The sequence below is a fragment of the Dendrobates tinctorius genome, unplaced genomic scaffold (assembly GCF_039654945.1).
Source record: "Dendrobates tinctorius isolate UK_male_01 unplaced genomic scaffold, ASM3965494v1 ptg000138l, whole genome shotgun sequence".
NCBI classification, from domain to species: domain Eukaryota; kingdom Metazoa; phylum Chordata; class Amphibia; order Anura; family Dendrobatidae; genus Dendrobates; species Dendrobates tinctorius.
The window spans coordinates 951,426-965,000 of NW_027361806.1; the positions used below are offsets into that span (position 1 = coordinate 951,426).

Sequence of the window (13,575 nt, forward strand, 5' to 3'; positions counted from 1 at the left end):
ACCAACAGATACCCTAAGCACAGGTGTTCGAAGAACTGAGGTTCATTAGGGGAGCATGCCATTTTTTTTACTTCCAGGTCACATTGTTCTGCTAGATTTTGTTAATTATTTTTAAGAAATTTTCAGTTCTGATGTGGTTTTTTGATGAGGCTTAGATGTTTGGGGTTTTTTTTTCTATACATATTTTTGCAGCCTGTTGACTTCAAAATCAGATTCCGCAAAAAATCCTTCTTGGAAATAAACTTATTGTTTCAACAGCAATGTGAATTTCCCAGTGAAAGTCATCCAAAGCATATTGAAGGAATATCTTGAGCTTTCAATGTAAATTTTGTAAAAGATTTTATAGCGGATCTACTTTGGTTGGAGTTTGGTGCAGATTCTGCACCAAAATCCAAATAAAAAAAAATACTTTAAAAAAGCTTTCTATTGGTTTCAAATGGAAAATACACACATGGTACTGTTTTTTTTTCAAGTGTATTTTTCATCACGAAAAATAAGAAACATGTCAGTTTTTGAGTAGATTCTTGCGGAAGAAAGGCAATAAAATCAAATGAATAAAAACCCAAACGCATGGAAAAATTGAAAAACATCGGAAAAACTTGGATTTTGAAACCATTTTTTTACCCAAATTTTTAACTTTCAAAAGTCCACATAAAACTACTCCACGTGGACCTAGCTTAATGGTTAAGTTTTAATATCCTGAATTATTTTTATGGGTTTCATGCATATTTGGATATTATTGACAATACAGAGTTAAATATTGTTGAAATCAAATATTTTTTTATTGATGGGACTTTGGTTGATCTAAAAAAAAATTATTCTTGTTTATCCATTTTAAATCAAAATGAGTAAGTCTACGACCAGCTTAAACCCCGGGTGTTAATACCCCAATCTCAAAATTTGTAAAAAATAAGTGGAATTACATAATTTTCATCTAAACAGAACCACAGCAGGTTCACATTAGATGTGGAATTAAAGGTACACTGAATATAATCTAGGAACTACTAGGTTTTATTAATCATTTTTAGATTTTTGTTCTTTTTGGTTGTAACTAGCAAAGACGTCTGACTTCTGTCATATGAATTTGGGATGAAGTGTTTCAGTCTAGACGGATGTCATAATAACGACTTATATTTTCATTTTTAGTCTTAGAAATGTGCATTAAACCGCTCGCGATGATGTGTTATTGTACTGACATCACTTGCTGCGTAAGAACAAGCGATACATTATAGACGAGCTTTTGATCTTTCGTCTGGTAGACTGCTGCGTGCACGAAAAAAAGCTGATGTAGCACATCTAATATTGCACATGGTTTACCTGCAAAAGCAACTTAGGCAAGTACTAAAGTCCTGTCCTATGGAGTCATCTCGAAGTTACCCGAAAAGAATATGTATATTTCTTCTTCTCACCTCATATGAAATTCCTTCCTATGATATTGGATCCATAAGTGGTGCAAGGACAAAGGAACTCTGATACATACGAAAATATTTCCATCAGAAAAGGTGGGAAGTCCACCACTCAATTATCGTAAAAAGCAGAGATATTCCATCGAAAAAGGAGGGAAGTCCACCACTCAATTATCAAAAAAACAGAGATATTCCACCAAAAAAGGAGGGAAGTCCACCACTCAATTTTCAAAAAAAACAGAGATATTCCACCGAAAAAGGAGGGAAGTCCACCACTCAATTATCAAAAAAAACAGAGATATTCCACCGAAAAAGGAGGGACGTCCACCACTCAATTATCAAAAAAACAGAGATATTCCACCGAAAAAGGAGGGAAGTCCACCACTCAATTATCGTAAAAAGCAGAGATATTCCACCGAAAAAGGAGGGAAGTCCACCACTCAATTATCGTAAAAAACAGAGATATTCCATCGAAAAAGGAGGGAAGTCCACCACTCAATTATCGTAAAAAACAGAGATATTCCATCGAAAAAGGAGGGAAGTCCACCACTCAATTATCATAAAAAACAGAGATATTCCTCCAATAAAGGAGGGTAGTCCACCAATCAAATTATCGTAAAAAACCCCAGATATTTTATGAAGTCCGTTTAAAAATTTTCGATTTCGAAACCATCATGTACCGTGAGTAAGAATTTCTCAAAAAATGGAAACTGGCATGTTCAGGTGGGCTACCCTGAGTTAAAGAAGAGCCTTGGGATTCCAAATTGGTTTTTAGTAATATCAACGCGTTTCTACACCGGACCGGCGCCTTTCTCAAGGTGTAAAAAAGCAAGCTACCATCACTTATCCTTTATCAGATGGTATTGCCCTATTTTGTGGGCACTTCTGTCCCTCTTCAGAGCTTCTCATGAGTGAGAACTGGTCAAACATGACGGTTTGAAACGCGTAGGAGATTGACATTTTTGTTATTTTTGCCAGGATGTCCTCTTTTGCTTTGTGTGTAGTTTTAGGACTTAAGTATCACTGGTCTTTTTTTCTGCTAATTTGGAAGTGTGATTGCTGGAATATCCTCCTTTTTCCTATAGAACTAGTCATGACAAAGAAGCAAACTGAAAATTACTCGGTGTCCTGGCTAAATGTCATCAGATATACTGTACATATAAACTTGGGCAAGTGAGCAAACCTGGATTTTACAAAGAGGATGGTGCAGAATCCATTATTACTTCTCTACTGCATTTTAGGGAATGGCTTTGGCTTTATATACCCGATACAGACTATAGACAAGAGTGGCCCTTTTTTAATAAAAAAGAAAAAATCCTAAAACATACTAGATTCAAGAAATCAGTATGGAATTCTCTTGTTCTTCACTTATTGCTACTAATGTTAATAATAATGTTTTTATGAAAAGTGTCAATATACTTAAAGCTTTATTTCTATTTTTCAGACCCAATCCGGCTGAGGAGCAGACAACGGATTTCCCTTCGTTGAGGTATTTTGACCACATGCCATCCACGTCATCTTTTCCCGATGAGGGCGATGAGGAAATGCTGCCACCGCATCTCCTTCTACCAGACAGTATTAGTCAACTGGAAGAATTTGGGAAACAGAACAATTGGCACAGGAAACACCACAGGAACCAACGCAGGCGGCAGTTTAATGACCTCTGGGTCAGGTTGGATGACAGGTTTGTAAATCTTCTGCAATCCATTAATAGGAGAAGTCAAGTCAACAGAGTTTTGACATCCCGGTTTCATTCTTCATCAATCTGTATATCTCCTGAGAGTTCTCATGTTTTAGCAAATGTTCTCATATTCAGGGTAGGAGCCTTCATGTTTTTTATGGTGTAGATGATAATGTTTCATAGCATGAATAAGGATTAGTAGAATGGGAAGGACCTTGAGGGAGCGGTGGTGGGTGTTCTTGTAGGAGACCACCTAAGAAGGCACATGATACTTGTGAATGTGTGGTCAATGCTTGGGTTGGTCAGCAAAAATGTGTTGTCAGATTCCACTGGATGCCAGGAAAAATTTTTTAATAGAAGTCTGCAAAGTTAAGGACCACTGATGGAGAAGCATCATCTATTTGAAATAAGATGATGAAGTTTGTTAGATAAGGTTGAATTTGTTTAGGAATAGTTAAAATTATACACAAAGTGGATTTTTCCCTCAGATTTTACAATACAGATGGTATACTTTATTGAGTACAAAAATTGGCTCTGAGACCTGATGTAGCTGGTGTTTTTACTTTAAAAAGCAATACAAGAACTGCTGTACAATCCTGCTATAAAAACTAGCCTTTTATGAGTCCATCTGAAGAGTGAGAAAGCTCATGAGTTTGACGGACAGCTGCAGGTTGTACTAAGTCATGTTAAGTTTCAGCAGAAGCAGGGAGGAGGGACTTTGAGAGTTTAACAAGCTAGGTAGGTGGAGATTCAGCATCAGCAGGATGGAGGGACACTGAAGAACAGTCAATCAGTGTGGTGGGTGTAAATTATGCAGCATTGAGTAGGAACACTGAGGAGGTGTCAATCATACTAGATAGATGAAGATTCAGTAGCAGGGAGGAGGGACACTGAGGAGCCATCAATCAGACTAGATAGATGAAGATTCAGTAACAGGGAGGAGGGACACTGAGGAGCCATCAATCAGACTAGATAGATGAAAATTCAGCAGCAGGAGGAGGGGGAACACTGAGAAGCTGTGAAGACTGTACAGAGGTGTCCTCCTTTACGTTTGCCCAAATTTCATTAAAATGAATCTGTTAGCAGGTTTTCACTATTTAAGAGCAGAAAAATGTAGTGTGCTGTAGTTTTAATACAATCAGTATTTTATGAGCAGGAGATTATCATTAAAGTATTAGGTGTTACTTGCAAGGCAGTCCAGCTAATCATTGCAACCCCGCCCCCACAACTGATTGGCAGCTTGCACAGTGTTCACAGTAAGCTACCAATTAGAGGTGTGGGCGGGGTTATGCACAGCTCAGCATTCTGATCACTACTAAATGTACAGCGGAGAAAACAAAGATTCTATCCAAACAGCACCAAGCAGTCCAGTAAGTGACACATTCCTGGAATCAGTGTCTCTGCCTCAACATTATGCTGCTCTCAGACTCCACTCAAAACCTGGTGACAGATTCCCTTTAAGGACTCCAATTTCTCATGATACAATTTCAATACCATAACCTGACATATCAGCAAAGCCACGTATAGACACACATAGCATAAATTTCTACCAAATATAGTAAAATCATGTCTTTTATGTATTTTTTAAAACCTAGTCTTTTCATGCCACAGATCTTGGGATGTTTAAAACCAAGAAGAATGTCAAAGCTTTATTCTCCCCCCAAAAAATCAAATTATTCTCTATCTACATGAGAGAGGGAATCACTTGCTTAATCGCTGGAGTTTAACTGCTTAGACTCCCATGACTCCCCATAATGAGGCTCTGGAACCCTAAAAATCAAGTTCTGCAGCACCATCCGGAATGGGGTGGAGGTCCACGTCACGGCCTCCACTCTCTTCTTTGCTGAGCACAGAGTTCGGCTTTTTCCGTGAGTCCCAAAGATGATGGATGAAGCCAAGGTCATGCACCTCCTCCAAGAGTGGTGGACACGTGACTGCAAGCACGTGATTCGCATACATGCAGTTAAGTGCCAACTAGACATGCACGGCCTTACTCAATGCAAGTATATTGAGCAATGCAGGACACAACTAGTCGTAATGTGGCCGAGAGTATGCAAATCACATACTTGCGGTAACATGACTCCCAGTGTCGACATTGAAGAATCCTCAAAGCGCGAAATGTGAGGATTCACAAGTCTGTAGTCATATAGCCTGACTGAAGACTTGTAGGCCAAGGCTGTAAAACTCCTTTAAGGAAGGACACATCTGTAGCTTCAACTCAGGTTGGCTTCATGAGCAGTGCCATCTTAGTAAACAAGAAAAGGAAGAAGTGAATCTGTTCCCCAAGTCCTCCAGTTCTCATATTGAGTTGTGAAGGTCGGCGCATATTGATCAGTGTCATCCAAGCCCCCATCCTCTATTTTCGTCCATAATTTACATTATACTTCCAGTGACCCTTTAAAGTTTATTCCTGTGGAGAACATTTCAACTCTGGAGACTTTCTTCAATAGATGTCATGGAGCCTTTGAGAAGAACTTGGGTAGACCTTCCTAACCTCACTTCACCAGATTTATTCCACAACCTTTACGACACAGTCGTCTCTGAGTCCTAGGTCCTGACTCCTTGACTGCTGAGATATCCGGTGCCTCTGTTATGTCATTTAATCGCGCCGTGTTTCTTACTTCATTGCAAATATCTAAATGTTGCCGTTACAACTAAACATTTAATTTCCTCTGACTGCCTCTGAAAGGTAAATTTCCCCGTATGAATCAGATCTGTTTCCATAACAGAGAGATGGAATGCGATACCTTTTCATTAACATAGGAAAATAATTTCCTCCTGAAAGCCAGACGGCACGACTCTAACCGGGAGTTTGCGGTGAGCTCATGCCTCGCCATATGGCGGATTTGACGCTTTTTATTTTCACTATCATTATTTTTTTTTTAATTCCAGCTGAGATACTTTTTCTCCTTACATCCTTAGGCTACTTTCACACTTGCGTTTTTTTCTGGCGCTGCGCACCGTGCACAGTGCAAACGCACATAAAAAACGCATCATGCGTTTGTGTGCGTTATTTTGCGAGTTTAGGCACATTTTTTAAAAAAACACATGCTTTTTTTTGCGCTGACGTGCGCACTACTATGCACGTCAGTGCACCCATAGACTATAATGGGTGTTTGGGTGAAAAAAAATGCATTGCGTACACATGCGTTTTTTTTGGACAGGTCGAACGCACAAAAAATGCAACAAGATGCATTTTGTGCGCCCGAGCGCACACTACAAAAAAATGCATGCTCATACAAACGCGTACAAATGCATGTGTATGCGCGCACCCATGTAAAAGATAGGAAAAAAACGCAAGTGTGAAATCAGCCTTACGCAAAAAAAAACTATTAAGACCGATTCATGATTTTAAATGTATCTGATCCAAGCAAAAAGTAGTTCACATCCACAGGAAAAAAGTATTTGCCCCCTTCCTGTCTATCGTTTAGGGTCATGGAGAGCAACAAATAGCTTAGCTATCAGTTTTGCTAATTTTTAGTGAGACTTTTAAAGCTTCTTATAGTATTTTGCTTCAAACGTATTATTAACCCCTTCATGAACGTGTCCCTGCCTTTGATGCGGGCTTCAGAGCTGAGCCGCATCTTTCCCTGCAATTATTGGCTGATTTAATCAGCCATCAAGTGTTTCTAACAGCTGCGGGTGGACCCGAGATCCACCCGTGGCTGTTAACAAGTCACATGCCGCTATCAATCACAAGTCGCAAGTCACATGCCGCTGTCAATCACAAGTTTTGCCCAAAGACACCCCGTCACGTGATCGCAAGGTGCCAATGGATTGTCATGGCAGCCAGGGACCTGTAATTACAATGCTTCTGTGAATGCCGGCTTGTGGTCGGCATTCAGAGGAGATGATGATTTCTGTTACACATAGCATGTCTTAAGCCCTTCTATGTATAGTACAAGCGATTGGACGATCACTGCTTCAAGACTCTTAAGAGGACTATTGAATAAAGTAAAAAATAAAAAAATTTTGTAGAAAATATATAAAAAACGCAAAAGTTCAAATCACCCCCCTTTTGCCCCATTAAAAATAAATCAATAAAAAAATACACATATTTGGAATCGCTGCGTTCAGAAATATAAATATAAAACAAATTAATCTAATTGGTAAACGGTGTAATGAGAAAAAAAATCAAAACTTCAGAAAAATGATTTTTTTTTGTCTCCACAACATTACAATAAAACACAATAACAGGCAATCAAAATATTGTATCTACCCAAAAATGGTGTCAATAAAAATGTCAGCTCAAGCCGAAAAAAATAAGCCATCACCCAGCCCCAAGTCACGAAAAATGAGAACATTATTGGTCTCGGAAAATGGCGACAAACTCCCAAAAAATTTTTTTCATACAAATTTCTGAATTTTTTTCACTATGTAGAAAATAAACTATACATGTTTAGTATCTACGTACTTGTACTGACCTGGAGAATGATATTACAAGATCAGTTTTACCATACATTGCACATCGTAAACAAAAAAAAACCAAACAATTGTGGAATTGCACTTTTTTACACTTTCACCGCACTTGGAATTTTATTTCCCTTTTTCCAGTACACTATATGGTAAAATCTAAGGAATCATTCAAAAATATTCCTTATCCTGCAAAAAATCAAGCCCTCATGTATTATATAACGATGTAAGCGTCACTCTGTCCGAAGCCTTTATAGTCTGCGCGATGCGACTGTGCAGTCTGGCTCCAGACAGAGTGAGGCAGCCAGCGGTGAGGAGTGTGTATGGAGCCGGGCCGGAGATGGCGGTACCGTACACATTGCATACCGCCATCTCCGACGCCATACTTACCTGACCGGGAGGAGCGTTGCCGCGGCGCTTCTTTTCGGGGTAGGAGTGCGGCCGGAATTGCGAATGCGCATAGCGCGATCCGGCGCCATTTTACTGAAGACACACTTGCAGTCTGTCTTCAGCAATATGGCGCCGGACAGCGCTATGGGCAGGGCATGTGCGATTCTGGCCGCACTCCTGCCCTGGCCTCCAGCAGAACGTGACAGCGTTGGAGCAAAAGAAAAAAGGGTGAGTATAAATGTTTATTGTTTTTTTTGTGTATGTGTGTAGTATTAATAGGAGTGAGGGGTACCTTGCATACCAGGATAGGGGGGTGAGAGGCCCATGCATACCAGGATAGGGGGGTGAGGGGGCCATGCATACCAGGATTGGGGGGTGAGGGGGCCATGCATACCAGGATTGGGGGGTGAGAGGCCCATGCATACCAGGATAGGGGGGTGAGGGGGCCATGCATACCAGGATTGGGGGTGAGAGGGCCATGCATACCAGGATTGGGGAGGTGAGAGGACCATGCATACCAGGATTGGGGGATGAGGGGTACCATGCATACCAAGATGGGGGGTGAGGGGACCATGCATACCATGATTGGGGGGTGAGGGGGCCATGCATACCAGGATTGGGGGTGAGGGGGCCATGCATACCAGGATGTGGGGGGTGAGGGGGCCATGCATACCAGGATTGGAGAGGTGAGAGGACCATGCATACCAGGATTGGAGAGGAGAGGTGAGAGGACCATGCATACCAGGATGGGGGGGTGAGAGGACCATGCATACCAGGATTGGGGGGGTGAGAGGACCATGCATACCAGGATTGGGGGATGAGGGGTACCATGCATACCAGGATGGGGGGGTGAGAGGACCATGCATACCATGATTGGGGGGTGAGGGGGCCATGCATACCAGGATTGGGGGATGAGAGGTACCATGCATACCAGGATGAGGGGGTGAGGGAACCATACATAACAGGATTGGGTGATGAGGGGTACCATGCATACCAGGATAGGGGGTGAGGGGACCATACATGCCAGGATAGGGATGACGGGTACCATGCATACCAGGATAGTGGGGTGAGGGGACCATGCATACCAGGATAGGGATGAGGGAGTACCATGCATGCCAGGATTGGTGGGTGAGAGGACCATGCATACCAGGATTGGGGGATGAGAGGACCATGCATACCAGGATAGGGGGTGAGGGGCCCATACATACCAGGATAGGAGTTGAGAGGACCATGCATATCAGGATTGGGGGTGAGGGGATCATGCATACCAGGATAGGGGCTGAGGGGACCATGTATACCAGGATAGGTGCTGAGGGGACCATGCATACCAGGATAGGGATGAGAGAGTACCATGCATACCAGGCTTGGGGGGGTGAGGGGACCATGCATACCAGGATGAAGAATGGGGTGCCATGCATACCAGGATTGGGGGGGCGGTGAGGGTACCATGCATACCAGGATAGGAATGAGGGGTGCCATGCGTACCAGAATAGGAGGGTGGCAGCACATAGCAGGATGGGAGACCATATACCAATAAAATTGCTCGCCACCCGGGTGTAGAACGGGTTCATAGCTAGTATGATATATTGATGGAAAAATTGAAAAGTTAAGGCTCTGGGAAGAAGGGAAGGAAAAAAAGAAAAATGGAACATTGCCCCCACGGGTGAAGAGATTAAGTTTTTTAAAGAAAGACTCCAATCAAAGCTGATATCCTCTTAATATATTGCAATCATCATATTACATAGCGCTGTGTACATAGAAGAGACCTGACAATTACTTCAAGCGGTGGGGGGAGACCTTCGATGTAGCGATCGTCCAGTCAGGCTCTGATTCATCCTGCCCATGATTTGGGAAGCATGAATCAAGTGACAGGTTCCCTTTAGTGACCAGGTAAAGATTTTCATTTTTTGTCTCTCTGCAATTCAGAAGCTATAACACTTTCTTTTTTTTTATTCATAGATGAGACTGTATAAAAAGTAATTACATTACTTTTTTGACATTGTTTCTTGTCCCTATACTGTGTAATTTACATCATTTATTGAGGTGTAGATATAGAAAAAAAATTGTATGAATTTGGTGAGTTTTTTTACATTTTATACTATTCATGTTTCACCTGTTTAATTCTAATATGTGTAGGCTTTTAGTTTATTTGTACTCATATGCAGACTGGCCCACTGGAGAACCGGTAAATCCTCCAGTGGGCCACTGTGCAGGAGTAAACCATTTATCCCCCAACATGAACAGTAGTTGGTCTAATAAATTTAATGCTCTATGTACAGACAAAGCCTGTATCTGTCATGGGGTTATCACAACAGCGAGGAGCCAGAGAACCACAGGGTCTATTTTCTCCTACTTCCACGCTAAAAAGAAGCACTTCTCTTTCTTTTAAATGGTGTTTATTTCTTTTAACAGAACAGGGGTTAATCGGCCATGTTGGAAACGCTGGGAGTCTGAGTTCTCAGCTGAGCTGGATTAGCCACTCCCATCCCCTATATAATCTGTGTCCTGATTCAAACCCATGTCAGACTTAGCTTATGCTGCATGGCTTGGTGGAGAGGTGTTTATATGAGAAGGAATTTGGAGGAGTTATCTGTGACTGTTGCATGGGTTTGTAACTGTGATAATTCCCTTCCTTCCTCTTACTTACTGTTTATCCTCAACCTCCAATCCCCAGTGCATTCCTCTGCTATATATAAGTGAATATTTGTATGCTTGCCATTTTCAGTTTACCCTTGTTCGTGTTGCTGTCAGGTTGGTGTACTGCGGTGCATCGTAGTGCCCCTTTTTCTTGGGTGGGGGAAGAGAACAGGTGGAGGGCTGATTCAGGAGATAAGGCAAGGGTGGTGGCCCTGGCATCTTCACCTTCAGAAGTATCCCGGGGAATAGGGTGATCTAGGGCGCCCCAGCTAAGTCATGACAGTATCATTGATTTGACAAACAACATAGATTGTTATTATGTAGAAGCACAGGGAAATTTGTGAAGGAGAGTAATATAATATTTACATGTAGCTAAACCTTGGGCCCCTAGAATTAATATTACTAGTGGGCTCTTTCTACGCCATTCTGACACTGTGTGTACTGTACTTCTATCTGCTAATACTTTACACTCTGTGTCTTTCATGATACAGGCTGCAGGGGAGTAACACCTTGCCCCCCAGTCGTTGGTTGAGTTCCTTTTAATCTTGCCTCAGTAATTGACCATGACCAAAGACTTAACAGCCCGGATCAGAACTTTGCCTAAGAGCTAGAGCTATTACTTACAATATGGAAGACACGTGTAAGGAGCCATATTGCAATGATGCAAAAAAGATGCCAATGTACACTGAGGATCTGCACCATCTAACGACAGGGGGTCGATAGTAAATGGTTAAAGGGTCGTAAATTTACGTGCCCAAGATCATATCCATGTGTGGTACATGCGTTAAATCTGCAAGTCTTTAAAGGGTAGTTCACAAAATGTATTAAATCACAGATCCACTGGATAGGTAATAACTTTTTGATTGCTAGTGGTTCAAACGCAGGATTCTGAAAATGGGTCTCTAACAAACCCCATCAGAATGGAGTGCTGGCCATACACACACATGCACCACCCTACCTTTCATTCTCTATGGGATTGATGGAGAAAGCCAAATACTGTACCTTGCTATTTCCAGTAGTTACATAGAGAATGAACAAAGCGGTGGCACACATGCGTAATAGTCAGCGGTCAATTCGAACAGGCCATTGTGGAGCCAAGTTCTCAAGATCAATGGGGTTGAGAAACTTATGAATACTGCTTTACTGCTTACTCCTGCTGGTTGGATTGATGGTGCTGTCCAAGATTAGAAAAACATGGCTGTCTTCTATGAGTCGTGTCTGGTTTTGCAGCTCATCTCCAATGACATAAATGATGCACACAATTGACACTGTTTCTGGAAGACGTCAGTCATGATTTTCCAATCTTGGCCAACCTCTTTATTCATATGGCTTCCCTGATGTATTACGCTCATAGATGCACCTATGCTTTAGTCTCTACTAGTGCATAAATCTAAAAATGAATAAGGAATAATGAATTTTAATGTAGAGCAATGGGCATTGTGTCTTCTATCATGTCAGTAACTTTCTACAGATCGGACCTTTGCGCTCTCCATATTCAATGAGTTATACAACCAGGACACATCTGTCAAATTAAACAATCTTTCGTCATTTTATGTAACAAATTCTGATCTTTTGACTCCTTTTCTTCTGGTAACAAAACTGCCTCTCATCATATCAGCTATTTATCAGATGAGAACAGGGTAATCGTTTCCATTTGGTAAAAGTGCTTTCAGCTGAAGTTGTTTTTTTTTTTTTTTTTGAAGTCCAACATTTTCCTTTTTTTTTATTTTTACAGCGGAAAATATTTGAGAAATAGCTTCCATCATCATCAATTTCTGCATTTTTTTCTCATTTGCCCCCACTTTAGATGGCATCTGATCTCATTGAGAGTCCAGTCGGCCCACATGTTTGTGTTAGATATCAAATGGGAAACAAATATAAGCACATGTGGGCCAAGCAAAGCACCAATAACATACAGTGCGAGAGGTGAAATCACAAACAGAGAATATTTCAATGTTCGGTTCGGCTCACGATCTCCGAATTTGCAATATTTGCCGATTTAATCGTCGATTAAATTGCCGAATATATATGTGTGTAACTATATGTATATATCTACTCTATCTATTCTATTCTAACCTGTCACGCTGTGATTTTACTGAATGCGGCACATCAATTGCTGTTTTTCATTCTATGTTTTACCGAATGTTACGGCCATTTTTCAATTTTAAGAAAAATGCTTGTGTTACCGATCATGAATCCGAATGTGCCGTATTCGTGCCGAATTTATGTTTGGCGATTGATTTCTGAACATGTTCACTCATCTCTAATCACGAATGATAAAGGAAAAATGTAAAAAGTCCTTAAGTCCAACTTAACGATCATGGCAGGCACAATGTTGTTTTCTTGTATGGAAGTAAGAAGTTCCTTGAAGATCTTGCCGCTCACTCTTTCCCCTACAAAGAATATATACAGATGGGTCTTTCTTCACCTTTCCTCTTGACTCAACATATCTCAACATGAGTGCTGTCAGATGACTGCTGTCATCTCAGTACTCTGCGAGGGCATGTTTATGCTCTATGTATCAATTAAAGTTGAGCAAACTGGCTCGAGTCAAATCAAATTCGCGTCAAATTTTACAAAAATTCAAACTCGCCTGAATCCAATTTTTTTTAAATTAGGTTTCCGCGATTACAGCAAAGTCGGGCCTGGCTATTATTTTGCTGGATAATAGATGTCCTTAAAGGGCTTAAAAAAAAATCTACCTTTTAATTTCACTCTGTGTAGACTCTTTCTTTACCTTTTCTCTTGACCCAACATATTCCAAGACGAGTGCTGTGAGATGACTGCTGTAGCTTCTTTTCTCAATACTCTGCTACGGCATGTTTATGCTATATGTATGTATTAAAGTTGATCAAACTGGCTCAAGACAAATCAAATTTATGTCAAATTTTACAAAAATTCAAACTTGTCTGAATCCAAATTTTTTTAAATTAGGTTTCCGCGGTTACAGCAAAGTCGGGCCTGGCTATTATTTTGCTGGATAATAGATGTCCTTAAAGGGCTTAAAAAAAAATCTACCTTTTAATTTCACTCTGTGTAGACTCTTTC

At 41.0% G+C, this 13,575-nt stretch overlaps 1 protein-coding gene across 1 annotated transcript in view; it reads left to right on the forward strand.

Annotated features, from left to right (window-relative positions):
* Positions 1 to 13,575, forward strand: part of TRABD2B (TraB domain containing 2B) — a 339,205-nt gene that overhangs the window by 300,248 nt on the left and 25,382 nt on the right. The window contains exon 6 of the mRNA XM_073544369.1: positions 2,851 to 3,090. Coding sequence (XP_073400470.1) covers positions 2,851 to 3,090 — 240 coding nt within the window. The remainder of the gene's footprint in view (positions 1 to 2,850; positions 3,091 to 13,575) is intronic.